The sequence below is a fragment of the Sceloporus occidentalis genome, unplaced genomic scaffold, assembly GCF_023333645.1.
Source record: "Sceloporus occidentalis isolate IW3139 unplaced genomic scaffold, rSceOcc1.0.p SCAF_96, whole genome shotgun sequence".
Lineage (NCBI taxonomy): Eukaryota > Metazoa > Chordata > Lepidosauria > Squamata > Phrynosomatidae > Sceloporus > Sceloporus occidentalis.
This window is the reverse complement of record NW_028317076.1, coordinates 3,728,925-3,740,950: the sequence shown is the minus strand read 5'-3', so window position 1 is coordinate 3,740,950 and position 12,026 is coordinate 3,728,925. Positions and strand designations below refer to the sequence as shown.

Below are 12,026 nucleotides of genomic sequence, written 5' to 3'. Positions count from 1 at the left end.
GCCTGTGGGACAATTTGTAAGAACTGTGAAGGTTCCCAAAGCAGCCAGCTGCTACATCCCTTGATTAAAAATGAACACCCTACATACTTGTAGTTTATGTTATAAAGGGTCTTATCCTTCCCATATTACGCTATGGCATATTATTTTTAATACTACTGGCTTAAAAAGTTTTGGGTGTAGTAAAGGGATGTTTTAATGATTTTTCACTTTAAGTGCTAAGGCAAAATGATACTGGGTCATTTTAAAAATAAAAGTGCAATATGGATAGAGATCTCTCATATATATCATGAAGTGACATTTTTTGTGCTTAGTTTTCTGTTTTATATACCGTATTGGCTCGGATATAGGCCGCCCCCGTATATAGACCGCACCCTAAAAGTTTGGTGCTTTTTTAAAGAAAAAGTTTTTTTCTTTAAAAAAGCACCAAAAAAACATGCTGCCACTCTGCCCCCCCGAGATATGCTGCCACTCTGTCTCCCCCCCCCGAGATATGCTACCACTGTCCTCCTCCCCCCTCGAGATATGCTGCCACTCTGTCCTCCCTCCACGAGATATGCTACCACTGTCCTCCCTCCCCGAGATATGCTGTCACTGTCCTCCCTCCCCGAGATATGCTGCCACTGTCCTCCCTGCCCGAGATATGCTGCCACTGTCCTCCTCCCTGCCCGAGATATGCTGCCACTGTCCTCCCTGCCCGAGATACGCTGCCACTGTCCTCCCTCCCCGAGATATGCTGCCACTGTCCTCCCGCCCCGAGATATGCTGCCACTGTCCTCCCTCCCCGAGATATGCTACCACTGTCCTCACTTTCCGGAGCAGACTCCCGGGTGTCTTGCAGGGCCGGCGGGGGACATCTACGCAATACGCGTATTGCGTAGATGTCCCCCGCCGGCCCTGCAAGACACCCGGGAGTCTGCTCCGGTAAGTCGGGGGGGGCAGAGGTAAAACGCATCGTGCGGACGGTCCGCACGATGCACTTAGACAACCTCCCGTGCCGCCACCCCCCCCCCGTGGGAAGTGGTGGCAGGGGAGGCTGTCTGAGCGTATCGGGGAGTAGAATGCAGGTCCCCTGCACCGCTGCGGGGGATCTGTATCCTAACCCCGCTGCCTGCCCGGCGCTAGACCCCGAATATAGGCCGCACCCCCACTTTAAAAACTTAAAGTGGGGGAAAAAAGTGCGGCCTATATTCGAGCCAATACGGTATATATAAACATGCACATTTATATATATTTAAAAAAATTACCTTTTTTTTGTGCACTTATTACAGGTGTTTCAGGACATTGCCAAAAGCTAAAATGTCCTACAAAAAGAAACACATCGAAGGATAGGGTGGAAACTTTTTTTTTTTTTTAAAGGTTTTTTGGAAGTAACAGGAAAACTACACAGCCATAGACACAGGGTGTAACACTTGCTCCTTTATACTTATATAAAGGGGCCAGCCTTTAGATCCATGTTGACAGAATAGTTACTATGGGGATATCCAGTGTAATTTCCATTTTTGTATTATGTGTTATTTTTATATTACTATGGAAGCCAACAGAAATGTCAATATGGGCCTTCCTCACATATGTCACCTTTTTGGCCATCTGATACTAATTTTTGTGCTTCCTTTGATAAAGAAAATTTTTAAACATGTGGAAAAATCACTAAATAGTGCGTGAAGACGACAAAAGCATTTGGAAAATAGATTCAAAGATTAATATAGGATTGGACAGGAGACTGAAATGAATTTCCATGACTGCATTGTCCCTGAGGCCGTCAACCAAGGTGTGATTCAGTATGTGTAGGAGGAAGGTAAAAACAAATAGGATGACATGGAGAGGAAACCAAAAAGTGAGGAAACATGACTTGTCAACTGCTGGACTGATGATAAGTCTCAGAAGAGATCTGCAAAAACTATGCCTGTGACAACTCCTTCGCTTGGATTATTTACAAAAAAAAAATCATACAAAGAACCAAAGAAAACAAGGAATTTAACCAAGATAGCTGGTGAAAAATATATAACTAAAACGCATATGGAGGATCACAGTTCTCTAAGCCCATTCATGGAATCGTTTTTAGAAAACTGGCAAGTGAACAAATACAGTATGGCACAGTAATGTTAAGCGAAGCAGATAAAACAAGAAAAGCAAAGAATGGGTCATGGAAGCAATAGAATAAGATACGAAAATGATTGCCATCAATCAACAAAACGCCACAAACCAGACTTAGAAGTTTGCCAAATATACTGAACAGGACCTAAGTAACACGATGGCTTGGTGCTAAGGCCATCTGCTTACCTCTTCGCTCTGCACGTCTAGGATTTCATCGAGGTCGGCCGTCGAGATGTTGAGAATTGATGCTGCCACTAACTGGGCTCGGTGAACAGACTCTTTGGATGGGCCACCGGCGGATTCTTGCAGCATCCTGGCTTGCCGGATTTTAGTTCTTATGTCGCATGTATTTAACTGCAGCTCCTTCGCCAAGTTCTGCATATATGAAACAACAGGATATGCAAATCGGTGATAAAACACGCAATTCTTCTGCAAACTTAAACAGTTATATACAGTGAAATTAATGTAAAGGCATACTTTATATACACAACTGCAGTTCCTGCGGAGTAGGGACACATTTTCCGAAAGCAGACATTTAGCTCTCTTAACACAGGTTTTATTTGAAAACAGTTAATGTGTTTAGTAAGCAACATACATCACAATCATACCTTGCAATACAATGACATACATTTAGATAAACCGTACTCGATATAGGTTGATTCGAAGTAGCCCCATGCTTCGTGCTGGATGTTTGCAAGTAAGCGAACTAACATTAAAAGACACACTAAATTTATATAGATGCCATATTTCTCCCTTATATGTCCCCACTACTCCCTGCACGCCACCTGGGCATTAGCGAGAATACCATTACTCACAGTTTACCGATGTCCCAAATAACTCATTAGGATGTCATTTGATAAATTATGCATATTTTGGAGTCCATGTCAAGTGTATGACTTTGTAAAATATTTAAAAGGCAATTATCTTGAAGCAATACATTTTTGTTAGGCAGTGGCTAATAATTGACATACGGTGATAAGAGCAGTAGCCTGCGTTGCTGGATTGAGTTATGTAGGGACATCATGTTTTCCCCATCTGTTTTTCAGACACAGATGATGGTTGTTGGTTTTGCTCTACATGATGAGATTGCAGATCCAGCAGACACGCAGCACTCTGTCATAGGAGCTCTGTATGTATTCTATTCCCAGCGGAAAACTAACTACTGGGTCCTACTAACAGATTAAGCATCTGATAATCCCCCCCATGGATGCCCACAGGGGATATACGGGCACAACCCATGCAGATATATCATACAGAACTGCTATAGAGTATTTGTAAAAAATGCACAAAATCTGTTAATGTATTCATTATGTCCTTAAGTTTACATTTTTTTAATGAATGTATCCTTAAGTGCCATTTAATTGTTTTAGATTTATTACTGTGATATATTTTAGGGGCACGTATCCATAATTACAAGATATGATTTAGTTCACGCATAACGCATTGGCCTGATTATAGGCCACACTTCCACCCCCGCGTTCGGTCTTTAAAGTGGGGGCTTGGCCTATAATGTGAATTTAGCACAGGGATGAGCAATTCGTATCGCCGGACGCCCGGGACATGCGGTTCCGGGCAGGTGTTTTTTTTCTTTTTCATTTAGCCCTGCTGCGGGTATAGTAACTAACAGATCTCAGCTTTTTTTTCACTTCATGGTCATAGCTGGTAGCACACTCTGCAGCAGGGTACATGGAACAAAAATATTACTATCATTTTAAATGTGTACAAGGACACATGACATTGTTCTGTGATGCACTACTTGTCCTGCTCACCTTTTGTTAATGTGTGCAAAATATGTTGGCCCTACAAGTATCAAAAAATATTTTTCACAGATTGGCTTTGCACTAATTCCGTCATAAAAATAGTTACGGAAAACGCTACGTTTTGTAGTAGTTTTCCAGCCCTGAGAGTAGTGATTGATTTAACAAAGGCATTAAAAATAATCAAGGTTCTGGCTATTGAGACATCCACTGTACATTAGATGCTGCTTTTGATGTACGCATCAGTAACCATATGCCATTCCTGAAAAAAAGGGAGCGTTCATCCAATTGCTTCGTTCTTTAAAATCCACAGTCTATTATTCTGTTTACGGCCTAATAGATATTCACTGTCATTGTGTGTGCCGCTGATTCAATTTGCCTAAATCCCAGCTGCAAAGCAATCCTGATGGAGATTAACTTAATTTATCACCGATATCTCTTCTGAACCATCATCTCTTTGCGTTCCTTAATAAAAGTGTTGTCTCTGCCTCTTAAAGGTGACAGTCGTTTTCTATTATTGTCCTCACTTCTTCATCCAGACAAAGTAGAATGTGTGGAAAGGCTATTCTTCTATTATAGACCAACAAAGCGGCTGTTTCTCAGTTAATGCTTACTTTGTCCAATACGATACGCACTTGAGTATTATAAAGCATACCAATGAATGTGCATCTAAAAAGTCGAATATTTCTCACTTTAGTAAATCTGCATTGCACAGGTCATTTTTTCCAAATGCCCTCAACAGTTACAGCTATAAGTTGCGAGCTAAATGTACAAGTCTCATTCCAGCGATTACTGAATGCCGAACACACAGCTCCCGCTTCTCCCGGGGCACAGAGGTGGCTAGTCACAGCATACCGATAACTAAAATGTGAGACGTCTCATGGGTCTGTGAGTTGTCATGTTGAATAATGCTGGTGATAACACCGTGTAGATGAGTGGCTCTGTCATGCCTAGCAGACCAAGATAAAATATTTTATGTGACAGAAGGAGACATCCCAGTATCTCCTATAAATTACACAAATGCTCTTTTTATTACAGGAAAAGTGTCTGAAACTCATCAAAGCACAGTGGACTTTATCTGATATCTAAATTCTTTGGAGGCCTATGCAGCCATTTGCGAGCACTCCTCCTCAATGTGCTTGCCAGCGTATGTGAGATGGTCTTCGACTACCGAGATCTAAAGGCAACGGATCTGCAGCCATATTGAAACTACATAGTGCAATCTCTCATACACCAGCATCCCATGTCATCAAGGACACTGTATTATTTAACTTGCTGATTTGCATGTATGCACCTAATATTTTTTTTCTCTAATGATCATTGCCTATCCCTCTCAATTAACCTTGCTGTAATACGTCAGTGATATATCAGAGGAGACGTTGAAGAAATCAAACGGCACCTAGGCTGATGAGTAGCTGAATCTGTGTGGGAAGCTTATTGAGGAGAGTAATAGTCAATCATACTTTGATACAGCCCCTCAGCTAAAGAACTGTCAGTGCTTATCCCCCTACATCACATCAGCCTGGAACGATCATTTGTTCCCGATTCTTTAACGTGTGCTCTTACACAAAGCTACAGAAAAGATCAATTAAATATCTGAAGGTGACATGGCAAATAAGTAAATAATTAGATATCAGCGGAGTTGATATAGGCAAAGTCGAATAAAATGTTGTAGCATTTTAACCCATCGTTTTTATGGCGCTGACATAGTCTATTGTGCTGGATAGTGGACATTGGGCAGGCCCAACTGAGAATTGCCATGTTTATAGCATTCCATCGTGTATAACTTGTAAAATATATAATAGCAGGTAAAAACCCAGACAGAACATCACTCATGGAACCCTATCAGCTAGAAACAGCTTCATAAATTATGGAAAAGGTTGTTCTGTGTGATGCATGCCTTTTAGAAGTTCTAAACTATGGCAATAGATGGATGGTCCCCTGAACAAAGACTAATATTGTGTGCTATCTTCACATACTTTGAGAACAGTGCCAGTTTCCATATGACCACTAGTTTATCAGTTAATGTTTTACTAGCACACAATGGTTAACTGTATTGTCTTATGATTTTGCTATATCTGACGGCTGCCGTGCTACTACCTCGCCATATTTTTTAAACTTAGTGATTTGCCCTGAGATATGTGAGGTAATAGCTTTACCGAGGAAAGGCACAGTTGTAAACTGTCTCCAGAGGCATGCTCAGTCTACTACACCAACGCAGGTAGAACAGGTTACAGCTTCCTACATGGGCTGACAAATTCCAATCTTCGCTGAGGGATCATGGGGAAAAAAAGCATTTGTGCTGGCTATGCCATTGCTTTAGGCAGATGTGATATCAAAGCCAGAAATTACTGAAACATCTAAAAATAAAAATATGACATATACCAAGTTTTAGGTTTCAAGGCCCGATTTCAAATATAGTTTTATCTCAGATTTGTGGCTGGAGATAAAAACCCTTGACCTGATACTTAATACACGCACACCAAAAATCCCTCTCCTAGGAATTATGCCTCTAAGAGGGACAGTTTCAGTTTCTTTGACCATTGAATCAAAAGTAATAACATTTATTGTAGAGTCACGTATCCTCAGAGGTGCCTTCTTCAGATGAGATCTGGACTAATGTGACTAATGTGCGCTTCCCTTATGATTAGTGATAGATAGACATTATACCTTTACAAAAGTGGTCAGCTCATCCGCTCTTCTGTTTACGAGAAGTAGTTTACTCTGCACCGCTTCCATGGATTGCTTGCTTTGCCCAGCCAAACTGTGGAGCTGTTGAGTGGCGGCACTTTCCATTTCAGAGAAGGAACGCTCCAGTTCTTTCACTTTAACTTCTAGACCACCGATTTTTACATTCTATAAACAATTATAAAAACATGCAAATGTATTTTTGTTACATTGTTTGTACATTTGCTGCATTTTACAGGATTAAGACCAATGTGTCAAAAGCTCACAACAGTTACCAACATGGGATCTGTGAAATTGTAGAAGAAACTATAATTTATATGGAAACTTCACTCAATGTTAAAGAAAGAAAGAAAAAAAAAAAGGCAGCTTGAATATTTAAAAAAAAATAAAAATCTATAAACATTGCTGTCATACTAAAAATTAGTATTTTTGTAATCTTGGATTTCCGGCCTATAACAGGGAAGTCAGCTGTTATGTTATTGAAAGCATTATATAGAAGAATGTAAGGGATCAATTAACATTGTCTTTAGTAAGCAGATTCAAAAGCCTAGTGACTAAAGATTGATTTATTGGAGGCATGACAATAGGCACATTTCTATTTCTACAACAGTTTATTCATGACAACAAATGCAAGATGTAGGCTCAAGTTACTGTTTTGGCTTGGGTAACTAGCAATAGCAACTACAAAGGAACTGTTGCTGCCATATCTTTTAGCAGAAAACCTACATTGTTTTATTGAAACAATTGGCTTGTACGTCTTGTCTGTCAATTGTTTTGGAGACATTGTGTAAGAGTTCACTTTGTGGCAGAATGTGCCAGCATTATCTAATCAATGTCCCGTCTTGAAGTTCTCTCCTTTCTCCTTCTTATAAAGGTTGCCTGAACCAATAAGCAACTTAACTACAGGGCCGACATAATGGGCAGATTCTGAGAACAGGAGGTTAAGATGGCTGCTCCAATGGTATACACATAACCTAGGTGTCTCATACTTACGGCTTATACTGCACCCTGTATTTAAATATAACAACAAGTAGGATTTGGATAAAAACCCAGATCTGCTATAATGGGTGAAGCCTTGTGGATATCAGAGAAATTAATTAAAAAGTTACATGCAATAAAGGTGGTGATAGTCGGTATGTGTCATAATTACCTTTTTCTCCAGATCATCCGTAGATTTGTGGTACATCTGTTCATATCGAGCCTTTTCTTTTGTAGCTATGGCAAGCCTTTGCTTTAATGAATCAGTTGATACTTTCTTCTGAGAACATTCATCTGTCAATGCCTTCACCTAAGGAAGAAATATTTAGCACTCAAACGAGAACCTAACGCCACGCGCTTCAAAGTAAGTTATGAAATACAAAGGAGCGTGTGGGCTCTGCTGATAATTACACAACATTTTTAAAGGGCATAAGCAAGTAAAATATCCTTTATCCAACCGCCCCACATCCTCCTCCGGGTTTATACGACAAAGCATTGTGCATATCAGTTTTACCTGCTCACTTATTAAAAACCGATAATAAAATAACAGATCTACTTACTTTTACTTTCCTAACATTAAATGAAAGTCTGATAAGAAAATCCAAAAAATACATTATGATATATATGGTTAATGCATTTTTATCTTTCACTGCCAGATCTCATCCTTTTTCTATATATATTTCAACACATTTTTATAATATATAACAAATGACCACAGCTGAATATACTATGTTAGCTAAATAAATAACTGCTATTAAGTCATCTATTTTACTATTCGTATACAGCTGGCAGTAGCAGCTCTCCATTATAATTGATGCTGCTGTTTTAAAGAGACAGCAATAATTCAGTTTAAGTTCATCTTATCTGTGAGATCTCATTTAGCGCAGTCCACATATATAATGAAATGTGGTTGGGTTTGGGAATTTTTGGTTTCTCATCTGTGCGTTTACAGCCCATGAATATGATTAAAAATGCTAGTCATCAAGAATTCAAATTTAATATGTGGCAGCTATGTATTCTAAATGTGTGATTCACACTCTCACTGCAATAATATGTGGCCTTAGATTGTAAGCTCATGAGCACGGCCCTCATAAGCCCACCATTCCTGCCAGAATTTAGTGTAAAAGTACCATGAGGCTAGATGGCAGCTCACAGGCAGCGACCTCATCTCCTGATGTGTCTGTATGTATTAATCACTTAAATTGTACAGCACTGCATAATTTGTGGGCACTTAATAAATAAAAGATAATAATAACCATTTGATATTGTTTCCATTGTACTGCCAACTATTACATGACCAATATGCATGATGACCCCAACATGAAAGAACACAGTGGACAGTAGAGCAGAGGGCCAAGCATCACACAATTATAATTGAATAAATGTGAAGCCATGAATTGAAGGACTTCATTTTAAATAAACGTAATAGCATTAAAGTTATCTTACCGGGTCCACTTTTGCATATTACATACCTTAACTTATTTGCTTCAATTTGGGAACTGACTGGATACTACAAAGCCCTTTATTTAGCATATAGTTGGGCCCAACTATACACTATTGTCAACTATTTGTCTCAGTATCACCTATTTTGGCCAGCCCCGGATCTCATGTGATCGGTTTAATTTACCAGCTTTGGTGTAGGTTTTTTTGTTTTTGTGTACCAGATGGATACATAGATTCTGCTACATTCTTAGTAACAGCAAATATTAGTTTATGTTCTATGACTCAGAAGAATCCAAGGGGAAGGTGCGACATGTACAGAGAACTGCACTGCATACAAAGTTAGATCAGATCAGGCCCAGACTCGCCCCTGGACAACCTGGGCCAAATGCCCCATGCCCTATGGCACCTGCCACACACACATATTGGTGCTTGCTACAAGAATGTAAGTTATATATATAATATATATATATATATATATATGACCGTCTTTAGCCATAAATTCAAAAGGAAGTTTAATTTAAATATACAATATACGAATATTGAATACAATATTCTTAATTTAAATACCTGGCAAATATCAGATATGGGTAGTTTCTAAATATATGAAATAAAAAAATTTTTTTTAATCGGAATTGAATAAATAGCATTCACTAGTAGCAAAACCACGTATCCTTTTTTGTGTTCATTCCCATCATGTTACCGTGGGTCCTTGCGTGAATTCAGCTGTTCTCCAAGGTATTTTTATGTAGTACACTATACAACGTTCCAAGGCATTTCTGGGTGTAATAGTTATGGGAATAAATATACAGAGTGAATTACCTTTCTTTCAAGGCTTTCTAACATTTCTTTGCCAGGCTTCTCGTTTTCTTGGTGGGTTTTCAGACGTGTTTTCAGATCCTCTATCAAATGCCTTTTCATGTTGACATCCCTTTCCATCCGCACAACCCTTGAGAGACAGAGAAAAGCTCGCGTTACCACTAAGCAATTCAGATTTATAGTTGTTCTCAACAAAGAACATCCATGCAGCGCTGCCATCAGGAAAATAAATTGTTTTATTCAACAAAACATTTGGATATCGGTACATTTTATATGCCTTGGTGTATTTTATTGGTGCAGCTAGTTCAGCTACACAAAGACGCATATTGTGTGTGAAAGACTCAACGAAGATACATAAAATTCAAGCGCAATGTAATTCTTGGAAACGGCTTGTAACATTTCCTATTAGGACTTATAATGCTTAGATAGTATCGTATCAAACTTACTGAAAATGGTATTCAATGTTTTGCTGTTTGTTTTTTTTATCAGTTTTATTATTGCAATAACAACATAAAAGCACCCCTAAGATCATAGACAGAAAGTATAAATATGAGACAACATGCCTATAAAAAGTTACTAAAGTAAAGCTGATATAATAACCCAAACACCCTTATATAAGCATCACAACCTCCCCAAAAGGTGCTGTAGCAGGACAATAGGAGGCGCGTCATGGGATAACTGCAATGAATGAATAGTCCATACAAAATAGGACACTTTACTATATTTGTTCAGGGTGTGTAAGAGATCCTGTGTGGGTCTGTCTAGTTGTGATCGCAACCTCAAAAAAATCACCCACTCTGCCAACAAGTTAAACCGTAGAGCCCAGCGATTGGTTCATAAAACATTAACCAACAGAGCATTAAAAATAACCACTTACGTGTTATGTTAAAATATTATTGGTTTATACATCATCACGATCGTAAAGGTGATTTGATATTTCAAATGTACTTTTAAAAAAAAACCCTCTGTTTTGGTCAAGCTCACTGTAATGTTGGGCACATAGCTAACCCATTCCTCTCTCCTGATTTCTCCTCCACTTATAAAAAAGTTATACTAGATTAAAAAAAAAAGATACAAATGAAGTATCCAGTAGGATGAAGATCTGAGAAATATTAGAGACAAGTAATGTTAGTACAACTGTGTTACTAAAGTATCTTGGAATCTGCCGAACCATTATATATAAAAAAAAAAAAAACTGTTAGCAAAAGTAATGAAACACAGAACTTATTTGTAGATAACCTTCTGGGCCTCTTACTCTTTCCATTTTTTCCTGCTATAAAAATGCACGATTTCAGGAAAATCGTGTTTATTGCATGCAAGTCAGTAAATGATTTTTTTTTTTAGCTACTGGAATTAGAAAATAGGCCTTCTGTCTCATTTAACACATTTCCCGCTTGCGTTTACTGAAACTATGGCGCATACCTCAGCGTGCTAAAAACTTTAAGGAACTTAAACTTTAAGGGAAATTGGACCAGTTTTGATTGTGTGTAATATATACACACATATATATATATATATATATATATACATACATACACACACACACACACACATATATATATATATATATATATACACACACACAAAAACACAACTTATCAAGACTATGCCTTATTTATTAATTATAAAAGTATTTAAAGTATCCATCAGGTCACATGACATAATGGCACACGTGCAAAGAAACATAAAACAAAAAAAACAAACAACAAAATGCCCCCCCCCCCAACCTTCTTAATGTAATAATATGTGTGTGGCTTTCATATTTATTGGGCTGTGCTATGACCGGTTGGAGATACTTGTTACGTCTCAATGCGAGCAGGGATCAGACAATTGTTCCTGCGTGGTGACAAGATGATCTATCAAGAAATCAGCTGCCAGCATGTAGGGACTGCACTTATTTAAAAAAAAAATATTTTAACCACCACAATTACTCTATTTAATTTCCTTTTAAGGTTTTTGTGTCCAACAAGTGATTCGTATTCTTGCAATCAACAAGTAATCATGCTAACATAAGTCGTGGTTCCCGACATGTTAAATTTCATTGATTTTTTAATATTCTTGGTAATTTTGATAATGTATCATAGTGTTACTGTGACTGTCCTAGCCCTAACCTATACATTATCGGGATGCTTTTGAAGGAGACTTCTAAGACTTCAAGCTGTATTTGAAGTGACAATTTTCATTCAGTTACTTAAAAGCGTTTAAAAAAGAAGAATTTATGCCCAGCAGAGGGGAGTAATGCAGGATAAA

At 38.5% G+C, this 12,026-nt stretch overlaps 1 protein-coding gene across 1 annotated transcript in view; it reads right to left on the bottom strand.

Annotated features, from left to right (window-relative positions):
- The window catches only part of LOC149284280 (centlein-like), a 162,626-nt gene that overhangs the window by 15,657 nt on the left and 134,943 nt on the right, over positions 1-12,026 (bottom strand). Inside the window, exons 24-27 of the mRNA XM_089496969.1 lie at positions 9,780-9,906; positions 7,690-7,827; positions 6,522-6,707; positions 2,281-2,469 (exon numbers count right to left, since the gene is read on the bottom strand). Coding sequence (XP_089353095.1) covers positions 2,281-2,469; positions 6,522-6,707; positions 7,690-7,827; positions 9,780-9,906 — 640 coding nt within the window. The remainder of the gene's footprint in view (positions 1-2,280; positions 2,470-6,521; positions 6,708-7,689; positions 7,828-9,779; positions 9,907-12,026) is intronic.